Source organism: Lichenostomus cassidix, chromosome 1Aa (genome assembly GCF_008360975.1).
Source record: "Lichenostomus cassidix isolate B80296 chromosome 1Aa, HeHo_3.0, whole genome shotgun sequence".
Lineage (NCBI taxonomy): Eukaryota > Metazoa > Chordata > Aves > Passeriformes > Meliphagidae > Lichenostomus > Lichenostomus cassidix.
Genome location: NC_139480.1, coordinates 37,852,571 through 37,879,053, shown reverse-complemented (window position 1 = coordinate 37,879,053; position 26,483 = coordinate 37,852,571). Strand labels below are relative to the sequence as shown.

Sequence of the window (26,483 nt, the reverse complement as noted above, 5' to 3'; positions counted from 1 at the left end):
GGAAACCTTGCAATATTGGAGAAGTTGTCACAGAATTTAAGTATAAAATTATGTTTATAATTACAAAAGCAATTCCGGGTACATAAGTCCAGATGAGCAGATATTAGCTAGGTAGGAGTCGGTTGCAAGTAAATCTATTTTATTTTATTTTCTTGACTAATGAACAGTCAGTGTCATTTAGCAGATCATTTTTTCCTAGTATTTTAACTGAAACCATCATAGAAGTATGTTGTAGTCATCTTGTAAATAGCTTGTGTTAGCAGGAAGGCAGAGATTGTAAGAAAGGTAGTAATTCTGATTAAACAGGGAGAATGGATGTGAATTAATTTCTTCAGGAGGTGTGCTAGACTAATAGTAATTGAAGTAACTGACTGTGGTGCAGTCACTTGAATAAGGTTGAGAAGGGGAAAGTGTAATTTAGGAACTGATATTCTGTGCTTCAAAAAAAAGAGCCTGTAATTGAAGTGACATAAGAGCACATTGTACTCATTCAGGGGAAACACTCCAAACATCCCGACATCCTTTCTTGGCAGGAATGAGTGGGAACGTGTTTGAAAGCAAAGCAGGTGTGGAACAACTTTTTTATTTCCTTTCTTTTTGACCGTTACCTTCTCAGATTTGAACTGTGTTCTGCTTAGGGGAGTACCTGATGTGTACCTGTGTCTTCTGATGAAGAGCCAGAGTGCTGCAATCCCATAGGTGTGAGAGCAGAATTGCCCTACTTCTTATGCTTGTTTCTCCCAGTTTGCTGTGCAACTGCAGCTAGTTTCTGTGGACTGTATTCATGAAGGTTGATGGGGATAAATGTGTTCTTGGTGCAGTTTGTTATCCTTCTTTGTTGTTTCTGTTGCCACTGCAACTCTTCCTGTGAAGAGTTTACTGTTTAAAAACTCCCAGAAAATAAGGCTGCAGGGAACCTTGAAGAACCATCTCATTTGTCATCTTGTCCTAACAAGATTCTTGCACCTGTGTTATACTTGACATTTATCTTCCATTGTTGTGTACTTTAAAATCTCCTGTGATGATGTTTGCTTTTCTAAGCAAACTGCTCTATGCCCCTTTTTTGGATGTGGCTTTTTGTGTGTTGTTGGGGGTTTTTTTTCTGTAATGTATTTGTTGTTTTTGCAACAAAACCGTATTAGGTTGAATGAGATGCATAAGTGAATCAGTGTGCATCCCATTTGCAAGGTGTGGTTTTGTTGTCACTAACCCAGTTGGTTGTTTATAATGTGAACCGAGATTTTGGGAGAAATTCTTTCTTACTGCATTTTGTATCAGTAGTAAATGACCATGAAAGCCTTTGGAGGTGTTTGATATGAGAATGCATAGATGTACCTGTGTCTTGCCTGCCTCTTCACATTTTAGAAAGTCTTTGAACCCAAACCATAAATTGAAAAGTAGCTACAGAAGAGAGTCAGAGCCTTTCATTATTCCAGCTCCATTTAATAAGATACAACAGTTTATAGAAATGAAGATAGCCAGAAAAATCCTAGGCCATGCTTATATTCCAGGCATAAACTCCTACAGCTAAATTACCGATACCTTCTTTTTGTCTTTGCAGTCTATGTCATAAGTACAGTTACAAAAAAGGCATGGATGTGTGTATGTGTACAAAGCTCTACTTATTTTAACAAAAAGGAGTTCCCTGTTAAAAAATGTGGAAATTTTTGCTTAAAGCAGAAATAAGAAACTACTAAAACCCTAGTAGCATGGGGCATATTGCAGTAGCTGTGTTATGATCCTTTGTGGTCTTGTTTTCAATGGATATTTTTTCCTAAAATGACTTGCATATGTTAGCAGGAGAAATCATTAATGTGAGGAATGCTATTATACAAGGTATATATATTTTAATGTGGTTTTGTATGTCTGTGCCAACAGAGGACACGGATATAATTGATTACAAATTTCACATGGAGTTAGGCCATGTCCTTATGCTATCACTTGTGTTTGTGCACGTGTTGTAGTAACAGGGCAAGTGGCAGGTCTGAAGATTAGAATTTTTTGGATTTATTGAATTAATTTACAGTGGGATCAGTGCCTGTACAGGTAACCAAACATTGTGCCAGGACAGAAGAATGGGCAGTGCTGACCTCAGGATGAACAGAAGATGAGGCTGGGCTGTTTGACCAGTCTATGGGTATTTCTGACTTCATGCTGTTTGTGGTGGACAAGGCAGGTTAAGCCCAGCTTGTTCTTGTCAATCCATTCTGCTCATTTATATTTGTGTTGCAGTTTTCTTTCAGTTGCAATGGCCCTGCTGTGTGTGCAGCCAAGCTGCAATAAGGAGCATGTTAATCCAGTCTTTGACCCTGATAGGCTTTTTACCTAAGGAATGACAACACAGGGCTATGGTGGTGAAACTTGCAGTGGTTAGATGGATGAGCTCTGCAGCTCTGTAGTAATCTTCCCTTTTCAACTTAGAGTAATAGCAGCTGTGCAGCTTGCAAGGGGAAAACTGCTCTGAAGCACATACAGCCTGCAGATTCAAGAAATCACCTTGGCCTTGTGTCAGAGCTCTGAAGTCTGAATCAGTAGTTTGTTTCCCTTTGAAAATACATGGTGTTTAGTATTATCAGGGACACTATTTATATCCCAGAATAGTTAATAGCGTCAAATGTTAGTATGTGCTTTTCGATGAGTTTCTGTTGAACCCCTGTTACTCTGGTTTGAATTGCTGAGGTTTTAATTTTATGAGATTTATTTTCCATGTCCAAGCTGCTTTAGATCCTTACTTTTACCTGACTTGCCTATGCTGGTCCTGGCACTTGTTTGATCCTGTAGTTAGCTAGACCACGGTGTACAAAATACTGTTCACTTTTTATAAAGGTACCTTTCTGCTAGGAAAGTAGCCTGGCATAATTTGCCAGTGTCAGGGGAGGGGATGCAGAGGACTGGTAGATGCCCATGGGCAGGAGCAGGAATGAGGGAGAGTTGGAGTATGGCTAAACAGACACTTGCTAATTTAAGCTGTTGTGGAACCTCAGCCCTTGTCCATTATTTTGTTAAATTTCTTAGGAATCTTGGGGGAGGGAGAAGTCTTGTTTTCTTGGCTGGAAAAAGCAATTACAGGGGGACATGAAAATAAAAAATAGGAAGTAGAAATAAAATCAAAGCAATGCAGAGTTATTCCAGTGTTGAAATAAAGTTTGGCTCAACTTTAGGGTGAAGGTTCAGTTCTGATTATATCTAGAGTAGTTTCCTTTCTTTAAGTTGTCTGGTGCCCTCATACAGTTAGTCACAGATATGCAAAGAAACGTGGTGTTTCCACATTATTTTAATATTGTTTGTGAGACTTTAGGATTCCTTGTTCTTCCAGATCTGCAGAATAGAGTCATGTGGCAGGGAAGGGGAAGAATTTTAAATATTTACTGAACAGAAAGCTTTATATATAAAGCCTTCTGCTAATTTTTGTTCCATTAAGTGCAGGTGCTAAAAGGTTAATAACTACACTCTCACATCTATTGTATCAAGAGATTCTTTCTAACCTAACACAATGTTAATTTCTATTTAAGGAAGAATGTCTGCAGGAGCCAGTGGTATTTACTAACTGCGCCTGTAAAAACATTCCTTTTCACCCTCAGATGCTCACTCAGCCTTCTGTTTTCCAAGCAACATTATTACAGGCTTTAGCTTGTAGTCTGAGAAATTAAAAGCATGTTTTAATAACGAGAACAGCAGAATCCTCTTTCCTGACTCCTCGGATACTTGTTCACTTGCTTTCCTCTGGTTTGGATTGGACTATAAGTGTAGCAATGGCTGGGGGATTACTTTTGTTTTTGTGTGTGCATGTTTTCCTGTTAACAACATGCAAATCCCTACTGTAGCATCAATTTATATTTGAAAGGGTTTTTTTGTCATTAGGATTTTTTAAATCAAGAGAAAAAGGTCATTTAAACATCATTTGGCCATGATGAACTGAAAGGAATCCCATTTCCAATGCTGTCAACTCATACGAATTTCTCTCCTTGTCCTCTTTGGTCACACTGACAGGCTGTCAGGTTGGGCACAGTAGTGGCCCAGGGCTTGCTCCATGGTAACAGAGTGAATGCTTCTACCCTGTGGTACCTACAAGATGCATATAATTGTTTACCTTTCTTTCACTGAAGAATGGTAAAGTTTGAATTATCTTGTGTTTAGCACAGTTTGGTCTACAGAAAACAATGCATGTGAACAGTTACTATGGCGAACACGATGCATGTTAATTTTGCATCAGTCTTAACCTTAACCTCACGCTTTCATTACACTCAATAGAAAGGGGGGAAGGGGTGTAGCCCTTCTCTTCTGTGCCTCAGCAAGGGAGACCCTTGCCAGTGCCTTGCCTCTGGTGCACAGAGGAAATTCCTGTCACCTTGTAGCAAGGGTTCCTGGTCAGCGGTAATGGGCAGATTTCTGAGTATTTCAGAAGAGAGGACTTTACCCAGTATTCCTGTTTTGCAGTTGAGAAATGCTTGTTACAGTTGATGTTATGAATCAAGATAATAAATGCTTTATAAGCTGCAATCTTAATGATTTGCTCAAGCTGGCTGGTCTAAAAAGGTAGATGGGGTGACATACAAATACTTGATTGCTGAAGACCTGGCTAAGACTTACACTGTATTGGATGCAAGTAACTCTATGGCTAAAAAAACCCCAAAACCTTATCAGTCACTCAACAATTAAAATAACAGTAATGGAATATTGCCTTTTTTTGTATAAGCTCTTTCTGCACTTGTGAATATAAGCTTTTATTTATGCAGCGTTTTCCCCTGCTTTGTTCTGGTTTGATTTCCTGTAGAAATAGCACTGCTCTCTTTCGCAAGGAGTTACAGTAGTGTAAGATTCTAGTGAGTGCAGTTGTTTTGAACTGTGTGATGTGACTCATTCCTCCCATTATGATCCTGTGCTAGGATTGCCTCACACCTGGATGGATTTTTGTGTTTTGTGTCTGTGCATGTTGTTCTCTGTTCTGAGGTCACCATATTCAAGTACTACTTTTGTACTAAGGTTCTTGAACTTGCTGGTACTTTTTTATGGACTTAGTGTGCACAGGAAATACTCTAGAGTAGTGAAGTCTTGTCTATCTGCCTCTTCCCGTCCTGAAGTCCTAGTTCTTCTTACCTGCTGGAAGTAGGTCTGTCTTAGACCTGATAATTGAAATATGGAAATTTTTGAATGCATGCTGCAGGGGAAATTAGGCAGCCCACTCTTGACAGTGACAGAAAGGCCACCAAAAATAAGTACTTTGTGTAGTTTTGCTTCTCAGACTGATTGAAACAGATGCATCCTTTGCTTGCTTGCTTATTTTTGCTGCTGTTATATCTGTTTACTTGAGTAGCTCCCTCTCACCAGGCATCAGCTACATGTTCTTTCTGTGAGCCTTTCCCACAGCTCTTTCTGTCTCCCACGCTTTCTCCTCGTCACTCCTAAGTCAATACCGTAGTTCCCTTAGTTCCTCACAGAGCTTTTGAATGGGAAGAGTCAAACACCTGCTGAGCTGGCACAGGGCTGTATACAGCACTGACTGCTTAGGTGGAAGGGTAACTGCCTGTTCTGTCTAGTCCTTGAACTACTGTGGCAACTAATCTGCATGTTTCACTTTTAGCACACTTGAATTAACCCCCTCCCACTTGTGCAACTTTCATATCTTAGAGAATCTATTATTAAATATTAATTACTGTCTGGAGCACACACACCCACACACACCCACACACCCCAGCATTAGTGACTTCAAAAAGATACGGATACCAAAAAGCTGTGATTTCTGAGCCCAGTTTCCATAAGAAGCAAGGGTAAAAGTGGAGGGAACAGAAGATTCTTATGCTGTTAACATGCAAGATTGCACTGTGAGACCTGGACTGGATTTACATCAAGATCCTTGGACACTGATATATTTTTCAAAAAGTGTTGGCAATGCCCCTGAGGAAGAGGACTTCCCTCCAAATACAGAGCTAAAGAGTGATTTTGGAAGTCTAGGTTGGGAAACAGCTTCACAGAATTGTCACTAGGATAAATTTGATGATACAATGTGTTCTACCAAGGAAATAGTTACAATATTGACTGCAGCAACAACTTTAACTTTGTGATCTTACCTGGTTGTATGTCCCCGGGAGGCTTCAGTACCACAGATGTGCTGTGTCTGCCTGCGCAGTTTCTGTCAGTTCTGTCTATACCTGACAACAGTGCTGAACCTGTCAAAAGTGTTTATTTATTGCCTTGGAAGTCAAATTCAAACATTTTTTTTCATCCAGATAAATGCCTATCCTGTTTGAAGTGCTTTTCCAGTGCTACTTCTCCCTTTCTGCCCCATGGCTGAATGTAGAATCTATCTCTGGTTAGTACACTTACTTGCATTAGGACTCAAAAGAAGCATCTGGGGGAGCAGAAATTATGATTGATATTTTTATCAGTTTTTCTGTAGATTCAGAAGATCTCACTCCTAAATGAGAAGTGTAGTACAGCTCTCAAAAAAGCATTGTGCCAAAGTTTTCTTTTTCTCTTTGGGCTTGTTTCGGAGTCTGTTGTCCTGGCTTGCCTGTGCTCAGTTGGTTTTCATCAGCCTTTTTGTCTTTGTTTAGTTTGACCAATCCCACACCCACTGTATGTAAACAATGAGGGAGATTTAGTGAGTTGAATAAGAAAAATTACAACTAGCCCATTAGGCAAGAGAGCAAAATCCTATGAAGGCACTGCATTAAAAATATAATTAAATGCAACTTGATATTCAGACAATATAAATGGCTACAAACTGCATGCTTCAGGGGATAGGATAGGTAGGAATACAGTTCCACTGATTAACCTGTTTGGTCTCCTTTTAGAACATTCTTCAAGTACTGATCTCATCTTTATTTCTCTTCAGAAGCACCCTAGATGTACTAGGGAAGAAAACATTCTTCTGTATTATGTGGTTGCATTAGAGGAACAATTCTGTTTTGAAAAGAGTGTGCTAATCTTCTACAAGATTTTTTTCTCTCCCTGTTTCTGTGGCTATAAAGAGAAGGGTGCTCAATCTGTATGGTCTTTTTCTACATGACAAAAGATCTTTCTCTCTTTTTGAGCATTGTTTCTGTTTGCTAAGTTTTTGTCAGAAACACATGGCAGTGAAAGTCAAAATGGTGGTGGTTACAGAAATTTTTTACTCCATTATCTGTTAAGTGGCTTTTGTTCAACCATTGTTTACATGCCCTCTAATACCAACATCTAGAATCTTTCCTAATACAGGAGCAAGTTTAATAGGAAAAACAGCATAGGCAGGCATCAAGTGTGTAAACTATCACTTGTTTTCTGTACATCCAGGATGAATTCTCTTTTCTGCTCTGCAGTCTGTTGATTGTTGTTTCCTAACATCTGTGGCATGATGCAAACTGAGAAATATTTCTTCTGTGAACAGTACAAATATTTTTAACAAATGTCTCTTTTTCCACCTGGCTGAACTGACAAACTTTGTTTTACCAAATTTCTTCTGCTCAGCCAGTGGTTTATCATCTTTGTTTTGGATAGGGTGCATCATTTCAGAATGTTATTTAGGAGGTTAATGAGACTGGTTTGGTGACTGACTCCACTTCTCTGTGTGTGAGGTTTTTGGGAACATATCTGTGACTTTCAGATTCATATGTTCAATGCTATTAGTGATTTCTGTGTACAAAATGTAGTCTTTATAAGCTCTATACCAGAAGTCAGCCATCACCAGAGGAGGGAAAAGACATGTTGTTACTAGCAAAGTAGAACTAAGGAGCAGTGTGCAAAATTTGAATGAGGAGCGCGATGTTTAATTTTACTCTTTTAGCACATAGAGATGTCCTGTATAAGAACCCTATAGTTCTGGAAGTCAGGTAGCCTGGAATTGATTGTGGATCATACCAACAGCATTAGGAGGATTTGGCTGCTTTTTTCTTAGACCCTTTATTTGATGTTGATTTACATTTTCATTTTGAGAACGTGGGATTGGGACTTCTGAATGAATCATTATTATCTTCATATAATAATTTCCCCATTATGTTACACCTTGGCAGGTGTAAGCAGTTTGATGTCATTGCATCAGGTTCCTCAGTCAGTGTTGCTGCTTTATACTTCTGTTCTTAGGTGTTGATCTGTCAGAAGGGCTCAAAAATTATAGCTGTGAGTTCAGTATTAAATGGTTTGGTGCTTAATTCTGAGAGCTTGCAAATCCATAGTTTTTATTATGTCTTTCTCTTTTCTAGAAATATTTTAATAATGGTAGATAGCTTTTGCAAGACAAGTTTTCTTGTATCCCTGGAATTTTACTCTGTGACTTTAATGTTGTGGACTAAGTAGTTAAATTAAGCATATCCACCAATCATTCTTGACAAGCCTTGTGATAAAGGATTTTTTGGCGATTAGTTTAAGTTAAACATTTGACTTTTGAACTCATTCTTGTGGTATGTTTGAAAACACTGGTGACCAAACAGTATATTTGGATGAATAACAAACTGCAAACATTGCTGCTTTTTGTTATTATAATGAGGGATAATTGACATTCTGGTGTTGATGCCGTTGATGTTTTACGTAAAGCTTTAAAAGAATTCAAAATACTTTGTTATTTTGCTCTTAATACGGACAAATATGTTGGGTTTTTTTCCAGAAACATTTTTAAGAGGATTTTAAGACTTTAAATTGTATTTGCTCTGGAATATGATTGAGTGTACAAAGTAGGCACTTATAAGTTCTTACTGTGGGTGAGAAAAGGGTAGAGTTAAAAAAAGAAGGTAAATGTGACTTATAACTAGGAATGCTGTGACTTTTGCAGAGCAAGATGTGCCTTTCACTGATCTCTAAGTGATGCTCGTCTTTTTGCATTGCTTTGTTGGCAGCATGGTCAAGGATGAGCGAATTCTATGGCTGCAGTCAGCTGTGCTCTGGCCCACCTGCTGGGCACTGACCCATTGCTGTTGTTGGGTCTCTTTTGATCTCAGATGCCAAAGATTCCTGCCTTTACTCTTCTTCTATGTTAAAAATCCATGCTTGTGATTATACTAATTGTTGATACTGGACTGCTCCAGTTAGAGACGTAGACTTTTACAAGTGCACAAAAATAATGCATATAAGGTGTTGGAGTTCAGTATCCTTTTCTGGACTCTATTAGTGTGAGAATTGAGGTCTTAAAAAAACATAATCTTTTACTGGGTAATCCATAAAACTGTTTGTAGGTTTCAGAGAGTTCCTATGAATAACAGGAGCTCTTTTCACTGCTGTAGGAACAGTTTTCAACTTGTAAAAAAAAGCACTTCAGCAAGTGAAATGTGATGAAAGTCTTGCATAGTGAAAAAGGTGCAATTCTTCCAATTATACTGTCATTCTAATAAAAGATTTTATTACTCTAAACCAGTTTTACTTAAATATTTTGGGTGCTGTCTGGACATGGTAATAAAAGTGTGTTACAAATATGATTAAAATTAATGTTTCAGAGGGGAAAAGTTATTTAATCTTAAAATCATAAAGGTTTTTGGGATTTCTGCTTGGTTTTGATGGGTGTTTTGGGAGGTGATGATAGAAAGGTTTGGTACTATGCAAAGGGTCAGTCAGATGGTATTTAGCTGATATCAAAGTTGCGCATGGTAAAGCGAGGAAGCATTTGGTTTTCAGTGCTGCAGTAAGAAGAGTGATTATAGAGAAATGGTGTGTAAAATAGTTGTATTTTATTTGCAGTTAACTTCCAGGTTTTTTCAGAATGGTCAGCCAAGGGAAAGATGATGTTGATTCCCAAAATGTATGTTGCAGTAGTTAATTGTCTGGATAAGTCTTTTTCAGAGTTAAAAGCAATTCTTATATCTTGTCTTATATTTCTACCACGGAAGCTTTTAGAAAATATTTACATTTAATAGAAACCTTTGCAGTTTTGTGACATCTTGAGATGAAGTTGTGATAGTGCACTTTGAACATTTTCTAAGCATGCAAAATATCCTTGTAAAATTGATTTTTTTTTTTTTTTTTTTTTTTTTTTAAATTGCCTTTTTAAATTGTTCATAGTTGTTTTGGGAAAATGGGAAGAAGCCTAGATTTGTTTCCTCTCCTAGATTACTACCATGATTAAGCTAGAAAAGCCCATCAAGGTAACTGGTAGTGTTTGTGATGTAGTTTCTGTTTATTGCCCAATTTGAAGCTGAACATGGGGTTTTACCGAAAGTACATGTCTGCTTGCACATCTTGCTGTACTGGTTAAATATGGTTTTATCTCATGTGCTCATCATTTGCAAAAAGCTGATGTAGCACAACCATTCCTGGAGTTCTGTGAAATAAGTAGTTTGAATGGGGTTGTATCTGGTCCAGGCGAAATCAATTGAGCTAATTAAAACTGCTGAAACTAACCTGACTGACCTTTCATGAAATGAACTGGGAAGCCCTTAGTTATGTGCTTGGCCAGCAGAACTCCAAGGCAGAAGCAGGTTGGTGCAGGAAGGGGGGTGGGGATAGGGACATTTTGACTCAGCACGATTTCTTGTGGTGAGAGCAGCTTGTGAGTGCTCATAAACTGATCATCTGCACGTAGGAATACTGCTTCTTCCCAGGGAAAAGACAGTCTCCCCAACTTTTGCTTGTTCTTAGCAAGACACAAATATTTATAGGAAGCAAACCAGTGAATCATTAGAAATGTTCTTTGTACAATGCCTCTTTAAATAGAGGCTGGTGGTATGCTGGAATGTGGGGATATCTTTGTGGCTGTTTCTTTCATCAGTCTGATTTTTTTGAAAGCATCTTATTCTGCTTGTATTTTCCATACTAGAGGTTTACAGAAAAATGTTTATACTACAGCTTCAAACATTTACTGAAATGCTAGAAAACCTAAAGAATTTCTGTGGATTCCCTGTATTAAGATCAGATGTGGGAATGTCACATTGAATATCTGCTGTACAAAACTCAGATGATTTTAATGGAAAATAAGAATCTGAAATGGTATGTGCCTAGCGGCAAAATAAAAAAGCAGAGGAAAGGGAATGGACAGAGAGAATTATATAATGGGTCAGAATTACACCTTGGTGGTTACAAGTCCATTTCTCTGCTGTGCTGGCAGAGAAAATAATTGCTGCACTTACGTCTTTTTCAATGATGTGAAACTAGTTTTTACAGCAAAATGCAACGCAGTAATCCAGCTGATTGAAATGTCTTTTGGGCTGAGGCAATTTCAGTTGGAGGGCAGTTTGAAAAGCTCAGTTTTTAAGTGTGTAACAACACTTTGGATATTTAAATTTTTTTCAATAATAGTATATCAACCATGTAATGTGGTTTTATTGATATTTATTACTCTAAAAGTTATCTTAGGACATAAATAGTAATAATACTAGCAGACAATAACTGAAGATGAAGTGCATAAGCAGGGTATTTTCAATAAGAAAGCCCATTTCATCATGAGTCAAAACAAACGGATTTCCCTATTAAGTCTAATGGTTACTGAACCAAAACTTCATAACTTAGTAAAAAGCAGTAAAAGGTTTAAATGATGTAGTTGTTACCATGTTGGCTTGTACTCAGCCTGCATTTCATAAACATTGTGTAAATTGGTGTGTCTGCAAGTTTGGAAGGGGAACATAAATCTTGTGCTTGGGAAACCACAGAAAGCCTCTGACAGTGCCTAGGAATCTGCTTTAGGGCAGCAAGGCATTGGCAGCCCTGGCCAAATGTGCCATGTCAGCTGCAGATGGTGACTATCAACCTGTGCCTGGGACTCTTCCAGCTCATCTCTTACAAGTAATAAAAACCTGGTGCTTCTGTGGTTCTAGCCACCCAAATCTGGGCTGGCCTCAGCTGGCGTGGCACCTGCTGCAGTGAAGGGAACTGGAGTGGGGAGCAAGCCCCAGTAGTCTTTAAAACAGAGATTATATGCTCTTCATTAGATATACATAAACTGTTTAACCAACCATTCCATGCTTGGGAAGAAGGCCTTTAACTTTAAAAGTATGGATTATTTGGGGTGATTGAATACTTTTTGATGGTACTGATTAGCAGACTTTGGTGATCTTGGACCTTCCTGAGAAGAAAGGAAAGGGTGGGAATGGACATTGCTGGCAAATCCTAACTTGAAAATGTTTAGTTTAAAATTTTGTGGCTAGAGTTTTCATACCAGATTTTGTTCCTATCCAAAATTGCTAGAAGAATAGTTAGTAGCAGGTGATCTTATATTAAAGGAGAGAACATTCTTCATTACAGACGTAATTGTATTCAGCAAAAAACATTTCTGTGGAATGCTGATGGTCTCTGCAAAGCTTATGAGAAGCATGGATCTGAAGGAGAGAATTTGTGGAGAAAGGTACAATTGTCTTAGTCACTACTAAGACTTCTTTTCCTGCAGTATTGATATTTGAGCTTCATTTTTGGTGTTAAAGAATGTTGTTCCTTGAAAAGGCAAAGTTGTTGTGACATATGTGAAGATTACTAGTCTCTTCTGCCTTGAGTCACATTTCTCCTGTGCATTCTGGAGGCTGCTTTTCCAAAATAGTTTCAAACAATCTCTTTCATTTGAGTTTATCTGGGATGTCCATTCTCTGTCATGACAACTTGGAGACCAGAACAATCTGAAAGTTTTCCTATTTCTCTAAAACAGTATCATTCTTCATCTTCATTACATTAGTTATAATTTATATTATACCTCTTGTGAGCCTTGTAGTTCTTTCTGAGCAAGACTGGCTTTGTAAGAGCTGAAGATCACTCTGTTTCTTTTTGCAGTAGGGCTTTATTAATTCTTATTGTGTCACTTCATAATGGATTAATACAATAATGGGATAAATTGGGACTTCAGTTTATGTTATCAAAATTTTTAAGTTTTACAGGTAAAGGTTTTAAAGGTAGAGGATGTTGATTTAAAGATAATTTCCTAGAATGTGCCATGACAGTGTTTTTTAAATGCTTTGTTATAAATCGACCCAAAAGAATGAAATTAAATATTTGTAATTATTTTACTAGAAAAGACTCACTGAAAGTGTTTTTGAATGTGTAATGATTCAGCCATAATCATCTTTGAAGTGTGCCTTTCTTAGTGATAGGAGCAGGTCTGCATCAGTTGCATTGAAAGGTTAGTTAGAAGTAGACTGGTGAAATTGCATTAGTGTTGCTGTCATGAGCGCTGCTGTGGAGAGTTTAAATGGCTTTTATTCAGGTTCACTTGCGGAAACATATCCCTTTCTGGTTTGTCAGTTTTCTAGCACTTGTATCACCATAGTGTTTGCTTTGGAAGAGCTGGAGTTAGTTTTTTGATATACTAGTGCTATTTTCAGCTAGGAAATAACACTGGTTTTATTTTATTTTTAAAGATACTGTATTCCGGCAATCTCATTATATGCTTTTGACTAGTTTTGTGTCATTTGGGTAAGATGATGACAGAGATTGCCAGTATCTGAGCCTCAGAATAGTGACTTTGTTTTTTGTGCATTAGAAATTGCAACTGAAATAATTTGACATTCGTCTTTGTCTCTACTAGTCCTGTTCTCTGTTTCTCAAGGTTCTGTACATTAATCTAGAAGCTTTTTCTGATGTCTTAAACTGATTAGTTCCCTGTGTTTCTGTAACAAGGTTTCACACATCTCTTCTTCTAATGCAGCACACTGGCAAACTGCTTATGAAATCACTTTTTTTTTTAAATTTTTTTTTTAGCTTTGTCTGCTTTAGAAGTTGGTCTTCTAACCATAAGATTGTGGGGGTTTTTTTCCTTTCTGTAAGTTTGTGTACATTAAATTAGTAGACTGATTTAGGCTTAGCTGACTTAGCCCAAAGCTGGTTGAGTCCACATTTCTACCCTGGCCTTAAAGTGGCTTTCAGCTAGAACAGAGGCAGTAATACTGATTATTTTTTAATTTACTTGCCTACTTACCTTTCCTGTCTCTTGCCTTACAGCAGTCAGTGCTTTAGAAATGCAATCCTTTCAAAGCAAGTACTTCAGCAAATCTAGTACGAAACATTTGTGTTGAAGAGTCAAAATGTTATATATGCATGTTAACTGTTAGTAATTAATGACTGTCCAAGTAATTTAAAAATTACTGATCTTCAGTGGTAAGTTTTCAAAGACAAAATGAAAACCAAGCAGAGCAAAATTAAGATGTTTCATTGAGGCTGACACTTCAACCTCAGCAGTTGCCAGTGTCAAAAAAGATCAGCTGTTGCGTGAAGAGTACAATTAACTTTTTTTTTTGCCTTTCTGGACTTCCTCAAAATCTTTTATGTGTAAAGGTAATGAAATTGCATATGGCAAACAGGGTTGTAGAATCATTCAAATGGAAGGGAACTTCAGGTATAGTCTGAGCTCCTGCTCATAGCTTGATTAGCACTGAACTCACACAGCGTTGTCTAAACCTTTGCCAAATAGGATCTTGTTTAGATTATTTTTTACTTCTGTGATGAAGAGAAAGCAGTTAGTTGGAAACAAAAGAATTTAAACATTTAATTAAAATTTTCTGAAATATGAAATTAATGTTTAAAAATATTCACTGTGAATTGGTGTGTGAATTTTGTGAAATATGGGAAGCATGTGAAGCAACACACAAAGACTATAACTGATAACTGAGTATTTTTTGTTGTAGAGCCTTGATGAGTACGAAGATGATGAAGCAGGGCAGAAGGAACGAAAGAAAGAGGATGCTATTACCCAACAGAATACGATACAAAATGAGAGTTCCAGTGCAGATACCTCTGGCTCATACTTACTCCAGGTAAGATCTTAACATTGTTCATTTTAGTATTTTACTCAGATTTAAAACTCGTACTGCCTTCTTTGGCTTTCTTAACTGTAGATTATACCCTACATGAAAAAACCCTAAAGTTCAGGAGTTGACACATTATTAAAAACACAGTATGAGGTTCCATTCCTTAAACTGAACGCTACTGAGATGAAGATTCTATTTCTGTTGAGGCCTTGAAGCATTTGATGTTCATCATAGAACTTGCTGTTTAGTGGGGGGAAGAGAAACTGGGAGGTTCAAGTGAAAAATACTGACAGGTTTAGAAAATTCAATTGTTTGGAGGTAGGCTTTTAAATCAAGATATGTTTTCCTAATTTATTTTGTCAAGTGACTTCTAATTACTGATTCTGGGATTGAAACCAGTGCATAAACGCCTAGGAAAAAGGCCTTTGGCTCTATGAAACCTTTCCTTTTTATAGCTCTCCAATCCCCTGACTACATTCTTTCCTGCAGTGCCCTCCCCCTGACATCAAAACATTGCCAATCATGCCCAGTACACCCCTCCTTCATACTGTACTACTGTGGCAAACATTCTGTCTCTTTCCTGGGTGCACCAAGTCTCTTTAACGAGTCTTGTTTCTTCTTATGTTACCTCACAGCATGTACAAACCCAGCTGTACAAACTGAGACCATCCAGCTCTGTCTGTTGACTCCACCAGAGGCAGCAGCACATGCACAGGGAGAAAAACACGCAAACAAACCAAGCACGTGGTGATCATGGGTAGTTTTCAAACTATCCATAACTAGAGGGGGCATGGCTGGATTTGGTGGATCTGGATGCACTTTCCTTCTAAAAGTTTTCCCAGTCTTTCATATGCTCATGGATGCTTTTAACATTGAAAAGAGCCTGTGGCAGAGAAGTCTACAGCTTACTTACCTGGAATGTCAAGATCAGTCTCCTTTTGTTATAGTTGAATCTGTCATTTTCCATCTGTTTTCGTGTGATTTCAGCAAAGTGTCCCAGTGAAAGATATGGGGAACAACTGCTTTCTCTGTATGTGACTGGATGCAGCAGAGAGAGGATGGCGCCTCTCATCTGCCTATTCCCTAGGCTGAAGAATTCTATTTTACTTGGTTGTTCCTCATGCAGGAATTACTCAGTAATGTTCTGTTACTTTCCAGTTTGTCTGTATTTTGTTTGGTACCCGAAAACAGAACTGATGAAACATTCAGTATGGCATGCAGTCATAGAGTAGTTTAGTTGGTGGGGTTTGTTTTTTCTCTGTTTCTTTCCTAGTAATTCCTGATATCTGTCTGTTTGTCTCCTGAGCACTGAATGTACTGTTTATGTCGTGTATGCCTAATCTAATTTAACATTTTGGAGTTATCTGTGAGTGAGAATGACAAGCTCAGAGGCCAATGCCTGTGTAAATTTAGAAACATGTTTACCTTTTGTTTCACTTATGTACACTGTGCTTATGTACATTAAATTTAATCTCCTGTTTCACCTCCCAGCCGCTCCCAATAAAGGAGTCCTGCATGTTTTTACAGTTGATCTGTATCTTTTCTGTTCTGAGTAGCATCTGTGAACATCACCTCTCCAAATACATTGAAAAGCATAGGTTTCAGCACAGGTGACCTCAGTGCCATGGGTTCCTGTGACTGTATTCTGGTTATTCCATCCACTGTGAAAGCTGACCATTGGGGTTCACCATTATTTCCTGCCTTTTTACCAGTGATTTAGTCACAGAAAGACATTTGCTTTTATTCTAAGAGGAGAATAATTTCTTAAAGAGACTTTGGGGAATGTGTTTGAAATGCATTATGTAGTCGATCAAATTTCTGTCCTGGACACATTTTTATAACTTAAAAAAGCTGTAGTAGATTTGCGAAGTGCAACTGTTCTACAAATGCCCTGGTGACTCTTGTACATGCTATCATATTTACTCACTTATTCCCTAATTGATATAGACTTACTAGCAAAACTTTATCCAGTATAAATATCAAGTTTACTCTTCTATAGTTCCCTGTTTGTTTTAGAATCTTCTTGAAGATGGTGTTCATGTTACCCTGTGGTACTAGGGCAGTTTTAAATAAGAGGTTTTATTTGATCTCAAGCAGTTTAGCTATCATATTTTTCAGTAACACCAATAGTTTCTTCAAAGCTCAAGGAGTAATTAACTGCCTCATTCTGGCAGGTAACATTTTAAAATTTATTTTATTAATTTGTTTTCACATTCTAACAGTGCTTCTGCTGGAAGTAGACTCTTCTCCTGAGGGAGTGTTCTGATATGACACCCTAACCATTCTTTTCCATGGTGAACACCAACAAAAATATTTCTGCAAAGCAACTGTCTCCTCTGAGTATGCCTTATATAACCGGATCTGTTGTCTTTGCAGATTCATCCAGATTAATCATTCTGTAAAGTTTTTGTGCTTTTTTTCCAACTTGTTTGTTAGACAATTCGTTACAGTGTTCAGTCTGTTTTCACGTCTTCAGCAGATATTCCAGAAGTTGTCATTTTTAGTTTCCCTTTATGGTATTATTATATAATGCCTTGGCTATATTCCCATGCCCTCTTTTTTTCATCCCTATTTTCTATTCTTCTTGACCAGCAGTCTCAGTTTTTATTTACCAAACTGTCTGTATTAATTGTATCCTACATGTTTCCAAGTTTGTCACCTCTGTATTCCTACAGGCACTACTTCTTTGTTGACAGAGCACAGCGGGTGTGTCCTGTTACTGACAATACTGAAAAGAGTCCCAGGCTTCAGATCTGGCAAAAACCCAGAGTGGCACATGTACAGAACAGATGGAACCTTAGAAAGTCATAGCTACTAAGACTTAATCAGTTTATTACTGGCTCTTTCAACTCACTTTTTATTAGAAGACTTAGAACTTGCCCAGTCTGAACAGAGTTTGACAGCAGCGTTATTTCAACTTTGATGACTTACTTTCCTTTTGATTCTACTCTGTCCAAGACTAATACCTTTTTTAAAAGTAGAGCCTCTGCTGTAGATCTAAAAATTCAAATTGCCATTGACCAATATATGTTTTACTTCAATGTATTAAGCAGAATAAATGTGTTTCTTTAGTTACAGCTAATTTCCCCACTTGTGCATTCTTATTATAATTTAATAAAATTTGTAAATACATAATTATTGTGAGTATGGTAAACAAGATGGTATTGACTTCATATTCAAATGGGAACTAGGTTACTGAATAAGGTTTTCTTTCCATCCTTAATCTGATTTTTCAGTTCTGTTTTAATATTGTCAGAGGTTGCTGTTCTCATTTTCTTAGGCAAAATGTACATTCCTTTAAAACTCTGTCTGAATTTGAAGTTCTTGATCCAAAGCACAGACGTACCAGGTTTGTTTAAGAATAGATCTAAAAATATAGCAGACTTGGGTGTTTTCCCTGAACCAGAGCTATTTGACTGAAATCATCTGAATTATTTTATATTGGCAATATGGAAGATGGTAGGTCTGGCAGAGTTACAAGCACTGAAAAACTATTACAATCACAACTATTTAACTTTAGCAAAAGATAGTGTGGAAAGCCACACCTCACCAGGTGAAACAACATTAAATCCACTCTCAGACACAAGTGTTTAATCTGGCTCTGACTTTCTTGCTTGGTTTTCCTCCTATTTTTAATGTTGCACTTCACTTGTTCTAATCTTGTGAGTTACAGTGCTGTGGCCTACTCCAGTAATGTGTGTGGGGATGCAGACTGAGACATAGGTCATATATCAGTAAGCTTGTAACACAAATGAGCTAAAAATCTGTAATGCTAAGGACAATCATAGTTAAAGCTATTATTTAAAAGTTACTAAAGTTTCTACTTTAACTAGAAATCTTTGGAGTCCATTGATTGTAGAAATCTATATTAATGTGCAACGCCTTCGTATCAAAGCTTTAGGTTTGTTTATACCATGGTCTTGTGCCTCTTGGAATTCAGTTGTTTATGCATCTGGTCTCTTAAAATATTCCTCAGATGTGTGCCCTTCTTCATGTAATCCTATGGCAGTAGGGTTAACATAACCTCTGTGTCATTACAAAAGTGATATCTGAGGATGGTAGCATGTTGTGATGTCTGTATGTCACCTTATGGTGTTCTTGAAAAATTGGAGAGCAAATTGGGGAGGCTGAGAAGATTAATTCAAAGCTAATAGAAAACCTTGCAGTGGAAGACACATGTATAGGTCCTCCATGTGTTAAAACCTTCAAATTACAACTGCCTGTTTTTCTGGCAGTTATGCTGTAATAATACAGAAGTATCATTCTCAATACCTTGCAAAGAGTTTGTAAGCTTTTGCTTTATGTTATATTTGATCTCTTTCTGCTTACATTTTATTTCAAACGTTGTAATGTCTGTGAATGCTAGTTATGCTGTGCACTGAATGAGTACACTGCAAAAAGTTTGTCAGCTGTGAATAATTGACTTTTAAGACATGGGAGTCGAGCAAATATATATTATAAAAAGCATCAAGAGACAAAAAGGTGTTTGAGATCTTAAAAATTATTTTTGTCATTGGCCATGAGGATGGAGTTTATTGTGTTCTAAATATGTGGTTTTTTTCCTCACTGAGGACAAAAAGGGTCTTGCTAGATGAGCTGAATCCTTTCCTCTCCCTGGAAAACTTGAACCAAGCATGTCAGGTTGATTTTTTGCCACTAACATAACATGGAAATAGGAATCAATTAGAGTGAGAGGTAGTGATTTTTGTGCCTGTGGTCATGGAAAGAGGAAATTCTGAGTCACTTAGATAATGAAGTTCAACCTTTGTGAAATTAATACTCTGAATCCTTTAAGTGAAATCACTAGAATGACTTAGAGTATCTTACTGTAGAAAGGGAATGCTGATCTTTATCATTGTCACACAAAGGTAAAATTTTTCCAGTGTATTTCTTAATTCCATATTAAGAAATTGAAGATCGTAACTGTCACAGTTACCAATATCTTTTGTGTCTATATTGATTGCCAGAGATCTCTGTGCAGTCATCTGCTAGAAACCTGCCTTGGTATTTGTAGTGCTGGTATGAAAATGGTAGGGGAATTTTGCCTCTCAAGCATTATGAAGCCTGGGACCCCAGTATGAGACATGAGTCACTCTTTCTATTAAGCCATGACAACTGTTTTGCTGTACCTAATTGTATATTGTATATTGCTGCAAAGCCCAAGGCCTCATTCAAGACTCTTGCACTTCAGTTGGAAATCACAATAATTTTGTTCCAGCCATTAATTTGTTTTGTGTATGCAATTGTAATGCACATTTCTTGGTCTCCCTGTACTGTTCTTAGAATGTACATGAACAAGAAATGCAAGAAATTAAGATGTTGAATCTTACAAAATTATTTTATACGAGGTACAGCTTTGTGAAATACATTTTAGTATTAAACATCCACACTGAATTGCAGTCACCAACACAGAATGGATGTGCTAGACAAAATAATGTTGCTTCATTTGTAGCACTTAACCTTGTTAGACTGTAAGTTGTATTATATTCTTGCAGTAAGTACAAATTATGTGCATTAGCAGGCAGCCTAAAGCTTGATCCTAGTACTGAATTCCTGTGGAGCTGTTAATCCAAGACAATGAAAGGCAAAGCTGCCCTAGTTTTCAGCTCACAGCACTGACTTACGTACACAATAAGTATTGCCATGTCTTGGATTGCTCTCAGTCCTCTCTGTAGCATCAAGGCAGGTTTTTGTTCTCTGGAAGGTTAGCTTGTGATACATGCTTGGATAATCATTCAGTTTAGTGTAGAAATTACTCAGTACCTTTGAAAGAATCCTTGTTGATTGGATGTTGAGGATAGGATGAACTATCTACATAATCAGCATTAATGGTACAACTATGAAATTGTGTCACAGTAAGTTGGGTTCATTGTAGTAACTACTGTATGTTAGATGGCTGGTGAAGTTATCTAAACTTGATTTATTAACATGACCCTCTAGTTATGCCTTGTGCATTTAGTGGTAAGTCATTTAAAAGCCTTTGAAAATGGAAGGAAGACCACATCTGATCTTTTTTAAACCTTTTTGTCCTAAAAAAGTTTAGCATTTCACCAAAACATTGCAGGCACTTTCTAAAAGGAACATCGTCCACGGATATTTCCTCAGAAGGCAGTTCTGTTTGCTTAATTACTATTCTTTTCTTTAAATGTGACCTAACAAATAGAAATTTTTGGAAGCAATGATATATGTCAGTGTTACAAAACTATAAATGTTTAATAGAGGCACCTTAAGAGCTTTGCTGAAAGCAGTAAATAAAGGGAAGGGATAAAATTCCCTTGTGTCATCTTAGCTGTGTGGCAGACTGTGAGAAATGCAGGGATCTGAGTTTGTTATGTGCATCCCCTGTTGGAAAGACAGCATACCTGTTTGACACAAGCTTCCCCAGAGTTTTGTATCTTATGCCAAGATTATACTGCCAAATAAGCTAGTCAGCTTGAGTTGCACTTTTTGCCAAGTTTGCCTTTTCTGGCTTTTTGTTTTGCACAGCAGTGTAATGTCATATAACACTATTTTACAAATACTCTCATTATGCAAAGTATGTGGTAATAATATTCATGCCTATTCATACATGACCACATCTTTTCAAAGGTGTCTGGCATCTAGATTTCTTGTATTGCAAAGAAGAACTGTGCATACATACAAGAGTAATTATTCATCTTTTGTTGTAAGTATATTGCTGTGATGTTGCTTGATGTTAATTTCCATCCACAGAGAAAATGTGGTTGTGCTACACTAGTCATGCCCAAATGTATTAAGCATGTCTTCTTTTCAGCACTGCATTTCTTTACATATTAGGCCAAGAATTATTTTGCATAGTAACATGATTGTAATATTGGTGTTGTTTTAAAAAGTAAGGAAGTAAATGTGATTAAAATACAAAAATACGTAAATTAGGGTGATGTGTGTTTGAGTTGGTGAAGTCGTAAGTAATTCTGCCGAATCAGGTTGCATGACTCCAGTGTTTGAGAGTATTTGAACTACCAGATAATATTCATCTTGGGTTTTCTGTTTGCAGGTTTGAAGTGTGATGCACTTCACAGAGGCGATGTGAGAGCAGTCATTAGTATCCATAAAGCACTTAAGTAGTACTAGTGAGTGCAGTAGAAAGACTCATGAGGAAATCTGGCTGCATGTCTAAAAGTGTTTGCATAAAATTAGTTAAAAAGTATTAAAATTTAATGTTGTTTAAGTATTGAAAGATCACTAATTTTTAAAATATATTTGCACTTTAAGTCAGTTTTGCGTGTGTGTAGTGTTTGTAAAGTGACATATTAGGGAAAGGAGGGAATTGCTGCCCTGTACAAGTCATGACATGAACCAGGTGCTTCAGTTACCATCTGCCATCATTGCTATAGCTTGGGAGATGTGGACGATTTCTGTGCTCTGTATTAAGGGAAGAGGAACACAGGAATTTCATGTTTTCATGGTCACACATGATCAGGCAATCACTCAAGTAATTTATAGCAATATGGGCTTATATTCAGAGCAGTTTGAGTATGTTAATAACAGTAATTAAGGCATGTGAAGAGCTAGCAAATGCAAAGTACTGAACATTACTCACTGAGTACTGTTGTGTTCCCCTTAAGAGATGTGGAAAAATACATCATGAAGTGATGTCAGGAAGGGCAGTATCATGAGTTTGAATGAAAGTTACATGAGTCTAGGACGTTCTGACCTGTTCTGAACTGGTTGACTTTGCAGTCTTGATTTGCTTTAAGTGCTTTTTTCTGTGTGTATTATTGGAGTCTGGAAATCCCCCCCCTCCCCCCCCCCCCCCATATAGTAACTGTTCGATTAATCTTCAAGGTAACTTTTCAGTTTAGGAATAATTATGTTGCATGGTTCTTGTCTGGTGTAAGTGGAGGCTTTAACTCACTCAGTGATTTGTTTTGGAGAAGGTTTTTAGTTACATTGTATGGATTTGTGTTTTTAGTAGAACAGCAGTTTTAAAACAGTGGAGTCTGGATTTCCTATTGGAATGGGCTATGTCATGAGACGTTGTAGCAGCATAGGTTTCTCTGCCAAAATCCTCCTGCTCTCCTGTCATGTGAGCATATTTAGTATATGTGTGTCTGTTGGTATAGTGCTGCTGATCTGTGTGTGTTCAGTGGGTTTTACTGTGCTGGAGGATCTTCACATGCTCAGCAAATCTGATTCAGCTGTGTTGCACATGCACTATCCAGTACTGCTGCTTTCACAAAGTGCTTTCAAGTGAAACCATGGTCCTAAGGAATCAGGCAGCTGAGAGCTAGCAGTTACTACTGTGAGACCAAAGGGAAAGAGGGTGACCCTAAGTTGCCTGTGAGCCAGACCACAGTTGCTGGGCTAGCAACATGTAGCCTTGAGGATGCAGCTTGGGCATCCCTATTTTGAGTTGTCTGACTTCTGCTCTTGGAGGGAAATACTGATAATGACTGTCCAAGATTTGTCTTCCTGACAACTGATCAGGAAAAGAAATCTTTCAATTTGTTTGAGGAAGGCATCATTTGTGTTTACTGCTTGATCACTGTCAGCAAAAACTTGATTATCTTTGATCACAAACTTTGCTTTTCTTAGAAAGAAATACAAAATTAACATCTTTAACATCTGAGCTCAGTAAAATTTAATTTAGTGGATAAGTGGTTTGAGCTTAAAATTTTGTTGGATGAATGCATTTCACTCTCAGTAAATAGAGTTAAATGTATCAATGAAGTCTCTTAAAATTGAATATTTGATTTTGTGTGCCTGTGTATGTGTGCACAACTATTTGTCACAGGACCTACATGAAAACTGAAGTTAAATCAAGCCTGTATGTGTGCAGGCAAGTTGATGTGAAGGCTTCTTGTTCTTACTTAGATTCACAGTTGTGCTTAGAAACCTGCAGGGTTATCAGCACAGCCTGCTCTTCAGGTAGTTCCTAAATCCTTATGCAGAGCAAGTGTGAAGCAAAGCATATGAGTTATGATTTCTTCCTTGCAGTTTCTCTTAGTGGAGGTAACACAACCAAACTTAAGATTTCATCTTCTGGAGGCTTTTATTACTTTTATTCTAATTTTTTCTTGTCTGCAGATGTTGCTGCTATGTACTCAGCTTCTGTGAACAAATATTTGTTTTGTTATTGCCCTGTTTGCTTCTTCCACTGTGGAGTTCATGCAGCTGTGCTCCAGAATTTCACCAGCATTAGCTGCCTTAGCTGCCTTTACACTGGTCTGGAGCCTTTTTTGGAACCTTTATACTGATGTCAGGAATAGGAAACAGTTTCTCAAACTCCTGGCTGATGTTTTGAGCAGTCTAAAGGGGTCTCATGTAAAGGAATTTTTTTTTTCCCCCACATGTTTTGTGTTTTGGACTGGCATGACTTTTTAAGTCAGCTGGGTTATAGTGGGTATCTCCTCCCAGTCTGTTGTTGTTGTTGGAGAAAAAAAGAAAAGTGGTTCTGTAAGTATAATGATACACTGTAGCTGAGGTTTCTTTGGCAAGAAGAGTCTTTGAATACATACAAGTTTATTGAACAGGAGGGTCTTCCTGACATATCTACTTGTACAAATAGATTACACAGCTTGACTGATATCAAAATGTGCTGTAAGGTATGGTAATACTCCTGGTTCCTGCACTTTTCTGCTCTTCTGCTCTAGAGAGAGAATTTTAATTAATATTGCTTTCATGCCAGGAACAAGTCTGAAGCCTAGGTTATGAGTACCTGCTGGGTGTGTACAGAGAGGGAGGAGACTTTTCTGCAAGAACCAACAGAGACCATGAACCAAGAGTATCCGTGCAGCTGAGTGTCCTTGTGCAAGGTGCAGAAGGGAGACAACTTTCTCAGTATTGCAGAAAGATGAGCAGAAATGTGTACAGCTCTGCACAAATACACATAGCAGTAGTTGTCAGATGTTTTCTAACATGTATCATACATTCATGTTATTAATACCAAGTTAGAGAATATCATAGCTATAGTTAGTCAGATGTGCTGGTGCGTTTGGAAGCTGCATATTCCAGTTCCATGGTGGTGGGAGGATGGTGGGGGTGGGAGAGCCTGTTTCTCTGTCTCTACATCCTTGCAGTCTGGTGTAATTAATGGGATGGCTCAGGAGGGAGGAGGAATCCGTAATTCACCGTTGTTTGGTGGAGACAGTCTGACTATGTTTATACTGTTAAAAAGTGCAAGACCTGGGTGTGAGCTCAACTGCTGCACTGCTGATAGAGCCTGTGGCTTAATTATTAGCAACATTTTCTGGCTTGGTTTTGGTTCATGCTACCTAATGCTCTCTTATGTCATAACTGGGGACTGTTTGAGGAACAATGTACCAGGAGCCACTCCTCTTATATAGTATGAACATCACAGCACCAGTTCGGGCAGCCCGTGTAGTGCATTAAAGGACATTATTAGCCTTTGCTAGCTCAGAAGCAACTGCATACCTTTAATCAACACAGACTGTTCCTTGCTCTGAAAACACTGCTTTGAGCTGTAGTTCAGCCCTTGTGTGATTTCAGATACTTTTGTCTGAGGGGAACCTACAGATTCTTATTTCTTAGGGATACCACATTGTCCTTTGGATAATTTTTCCAGCACTGCTTTTTCTGTGAGTGACCTGAGATCTAGTCAGGTTTCTTCAGCCTGATCTAATCAACTTCTTGACAACTTTTGTTCTGTGTGCCTAACTGCTTGTCCTGAACTTTTTTTCTGACTCTTTGGTGTTGAATATTGCTTGGGTGTAGAGAGCAATGAATAAAAGAAAAGCTCTGTTCATGTGTTTTAATGGGTGTTTCTGGTTTTGTTATTTCTGGGAGTTGTTTTCTTCTGGAAGATGCTTGACTTACCTGGGAGTTACTTGTGTTACATGCAGGTATTTCTTGAATTATTTTCTCTCACCTAATGTCCTTAATAGATTTCTTCATAGGTACAAATTGAGGATACTTACCTTTCTGTTAGAACTGATTGATTTCCTAGGTGTTCTTGCAGTGTTTCTTCGTGGCCCCCTGGCTCTGTGTAAACAGGCAGGTGAGTCATAACTCCCTTGGCTTCATAGGAGTAATATCTATCACTTTAACCCAGGCATTATAGCACATCCGTTAATTCTTGTTTGAAGTCCTATTAATTGCATATTAATTAAAGGTAGTAGATGAGGCTGTAAAAAATATTAAGGCTCACATAAGTAAGGGGACTGAGTTAAGGACACTGAACCTATCCCTGACTGAAATACCTTTTCCAGTCTGGTTTTCTTTATTTTTTTTTCAGTTGTTCCCTGCTGCACACCTCCCCTGCTATTGGAGTTTAGTACAAGTATTCTATTCAAGAAGAGATCTAGAAAAACATGGCATTACAAGAGGGACAAGTAGTTGAATTGCTGCTTGAACTTTATTGAAAGCACTTTTGAGGGCTTCTGGGAAGAATGGTTTCTGTGGAGGTAATGAGTTTTTTTCCCCCTCCTCAGAGGTGAAAGCATTTTTGTTCAAAGCTGAATTTGTGTTGCATTTCCGTGAAAAACATCTCTAGATGTTTTCAAAGGGATGACACAACTGAGAGCAACTGTCAACTCCTTCAAGGGCAGGCATGCCCTGTGGAGAGACCTTGACAAATGAGAGAATTGGGCAATCACCAACTGTATGAAGTTTAACAAGGGCAAGTGCCAAATCCTTCCTCTGGGATAATTGTGTGCATAGTGCTGCATGGGAAGCAGCGCTGTGGAAAGGGACCTGGGAGTCCTGGTGGATGGCAAGTTGAATATGAGTCAGCAGTGCCCTGACAGCCAGGAGGGCCAGCCCTGTCCTGGGGACATCAGGCACAGCATTGCCAGTCAGGCAAGGGAGGGGATTGTCCCTCTGGGGCAACCTCACCTAGAATGCTGGGTGCCACAATACAAAACTGACATGAAGCCATTA

The 26,483-nt window shown here is 38.0% G+C and overlaps 1 protein-coding gene across 2 annotated transcripts in view; it reads left to right on the top strand.

The window, feature by feature from the left end:
* PAWR (pro-apoptotic WT1 regulator) overlaps positions 1–26,483 on the top strand; it is a 72,614-nt gene that overhangs the window by 24,019 nt on the left and 22,112 nt on the right. For both annotated transcript variants that reach the window (XM_085045673.1, XM_085045682.1), the window contains one exon: positions 14,502–14,630. In XM_085045673.1, the coding sequence (XP_084901799.1) occupies positions 14,502–14,630 (129 nt within the window). The remainder of the gene's footprint in view (positions 1–14,501; positions 14,631–26,483) is intronic.